This window comes from Cupressus sempervirens, chromosome 11, assembly GCF_028749045.1.
Source record: "Cupressus sempervirens isolate cs-2001-9-10 chromosome 11, ASM2874904v1, whole genome shotgun sequence".
Lineage (NCBI taxonomy): Eukaryota > Viridiplantae > Streptophyta > Pinopsida > Cupressales > Cupressaceae > Cupressus > Cupressus sempervirens.
The window spans coordinates 634,484,835-634,487,772 of NC_143128.1; the positions used below are offsets into that span (position 1 = coordinate 634,484,835).

Consider the following 2,938-nt stretch of genomic DNA (forward strand, 5'->3'; position numbering starts at 1 on the left):
AGAAAACGAGCAACAATGAAGTGACATCTATAAAATGGTTTAAATTAAGACATTGGTTATTAAAAAGTCAAACATTTTTTTTCAAATTTCCAAAAATATAGTAATTTTTTTCAATTTTTTTGTCCTTAAATTAATTTCATTTAATTTATTTAACTATGTATTCGGTTTTAATTGTTTTATTGGTCGATTGGATTAGATTAGATTATATTTGTCTGATATTAGCTTTCGTAATTGACATAATGATATAACGTCTATTAGTGTTTTCCTCGGAAATAAAATTGATCCTCATTGAGGTTCCATAATCGAGACAATGTGGTATGGCGTCAGAAATTAGACAACGATTAATTCTCTACTTGACAGAGATGAATAAAAATGCCGCCCATATGGACACATTGAATAAATAAAAATATATTAATAAATAAATTGAATTGAATTATCTATAGCTACCCAATTGTGTTAATGGTCGGAGGAACCCGAATCATAGAAGGGAACCCCTCAGTCGGAAAGAGTAAGACCAAAATGAAGCAAATGCAACAATGCCACAAACAATAAACAAAGCATTAAGACGACCTTCACTTCTCATCTTTGTTTCCCTCAATTTGCACTGTTCTCTCAAGTATCTTTTGTGACATTCCAAAACCTTATTGTGGTTCTTAGTCCTTGCGCAATCCAGAGCTCTTTCAAAGATACCCAGACTATGTCTCCCATTAACACGAGCACCCATCATGTCTTCAAACTGCATACTCAGTTCACTGATCTCCAAGCTGCTATTATCACCATCTGAAAGTCTGCACTTCATCACCAGCTTACAATGCGCACCCTTGTAAGGCAATATTTCTTGGGCAGGTAATATGGAGCCAAAGGATATCACATAGTCCTTATCTGATGGCCAATCTCTCATCCCATTCAAAGGACTCCAGCTTGAAAGATTAGCAGCTTTCCCTGTTCTCCTGTTTATAACTATCCAGCTTAACTTAATACTCTCCATAAATTGTCCCCAAAATTCACCATCCTTCCTCTGCTTGTCAACAGATCCAATTGTTGGCAGCCCGTCTGTAATAATATGGTGTTCATCAAAGTTGAGGATGTCAATCTTGAAGGGGCAGTTAGAGAACCACCCCTCAAAATCTTCAGCACAAGGGATTCCCCAAACTACTTTGGAAAAGACGAGTTTATCTTTGTATTGCACATCCACAACTGACACAAAATCAGAGGGAGCAGCGCTGCTAGTATTGCACTGCTTTGGGTAATCACCAGCATTAGATTCATAAGCAATGAAGGGGAAGCAGTTTGCATAAAAATTTCTAAATCCACCCAACGAGGAAGAGATCAAATCTTTAACATTTGGGTTCTCTACAGAAGGCCACTTAGAACGGCAGGCTTCTTCCCATAAACCCTCTTCCCTTGCAATGGACCAAAACTCTGAAGAAACACATCCTGTATTTGCAAGTGTTGTGCCATCCACGCGGCCTAAGATCTGGCTGATAAGATCACCATTCAACATCATCTCTATCTCACTATTTTTAATCCGACAGTGCTGTAGAGCTCTGCTGATATAATCAACCAATTGAGAGCATTCACAGAATGATCAAAGCCTTTGATGCAGAGAAAATTTGAAGAATCCCACCTTCCAAGAAAATCTATGTAGTGGTACAAACAATGATGTTTTTCGGTAAAAGTCTAAATATATTGAGAGGATTGTTTCTTCTCTAATAGTTGGGAAACCCGATAAATTGGGGTGCGTGAAGGAGGGAGTCATTCAGCTTTTTAAAGCATTTGGAAGGAATTGCAGCCAGTTCAACGCATGGCAGGTTGCGTGTGATCGTATACGATATAAAGTTAAAAGAAGCACTTTGCCAAGACGTGGAGGGAGCTCGCTTCAAGTTATATGAATTATTGATTCGCTTTTTTCATATGATGCCATCTGCAATTATAAACAGGTGATTTGTTGCTGCCGATTAGCTTCGTAGATTGTGGCATTGTAAGGCCGGTTGTTTGGATTACGTTTTTGGCCATAGATTCTGTCGACCTAAGAACACTCCGAAAGGATATCCTCGTCGTCCTTCTTAAAACGGCATCCTTAAACATTTACACTAAGGGAAGAATTAATTGTGGAAAAAAATTTCAATTTTGAGTATTTAACACTTTTGGTCTACGAATTAAGCTTAGTGTGTGTTGTTTAATCTGTTCCCTCTCAATGTGTATGCCGATGCTGCCCTTTTGTGTTGTTCATGTACCCTTTTAGGATAATGGCTTATGTAGTCACTTATTTGGTAAAATGATAACATAGAAATAGACAGCTTTTCGTGAAAAAAAATTAAGTGTCCCTTGGATAATATTTACTAAATAACTGGCTCCATAACCATTACCCATTTTTAGTGCCATCTAATTATTTTACTAGTTTTTAATCTTGTTATCTTTAACCTTTACTACTAATCTTACCGGCTTTTCAAGGAAAATATCGATAAAATTAAAGTTAATAACTTAAAATTTTTAATAGGGATAAGGAAAAGGACACTAATGAGTGAAATTATGATGTTAGAAGGGTGGATCTAGATGAGGTTGAGGTAAAATTGTTAGAGTAAGAATTGAGAGATGTTAAGGTTGACCCTCTCTTTATTGTTTTGTAAATGGTGAAAGCCATTTCTCTTTATACTTTTCATATGAAAAAATTGTTTTTCAACTCCATTAAGATGCTAACTTTGAAATACAAAAACCTCTAAGCTAAGATGACCAAAATTCAAAGCATAATGGTGGAAGGAAGTGAGAAGGATAATGTTGGGGGTGACGATAATAAAGGGTATAAGGACATGAATCAAAGAATTGACAAAATGAAAAATCCAGTCTCCAACAGTTGTTAAGGGTTAATGAGAGAGACTCTGGACCGTCTAAATAGGTTGGTGGGGAAGGTTGATAAGAATGTCAAGGAATTGATGTG

The 2,938-nt window shown here is 36.5% G+C and overlaps 1 protein-coding gene across 1 annotated transcript; it reads right to left on the bottom strand.

The window, feature by feature from the left end:
* Window positions 1–478: 478 nt before the first annotated feature.
* On the bottom strand, window positions 479–1,507 carry LOC149531359 (F-box protein At2g27310-like). Its single transcript, XM_089808331.1, has one exon. The coding sequence runs from the start codon at window positions 1,505–1,507 to the stop codon at window positions 479–481; it is 1,029 nt and encodes a 342-aa protein (XP_089664457.1).
* Between the last annotated feature and the right edge of the window lie 1,431 nt (window positions 1,508–2,938).

Excerpts from the sequence above, each read along its gene's own strand:
- LOC149531359 (XM_089808331.1), bottom strand. The coding sequence starts at position 1,507 with ATGATGTTGAATGGTGATCTTATCAGCCAGATCTTAGGCCGCGTGGAT.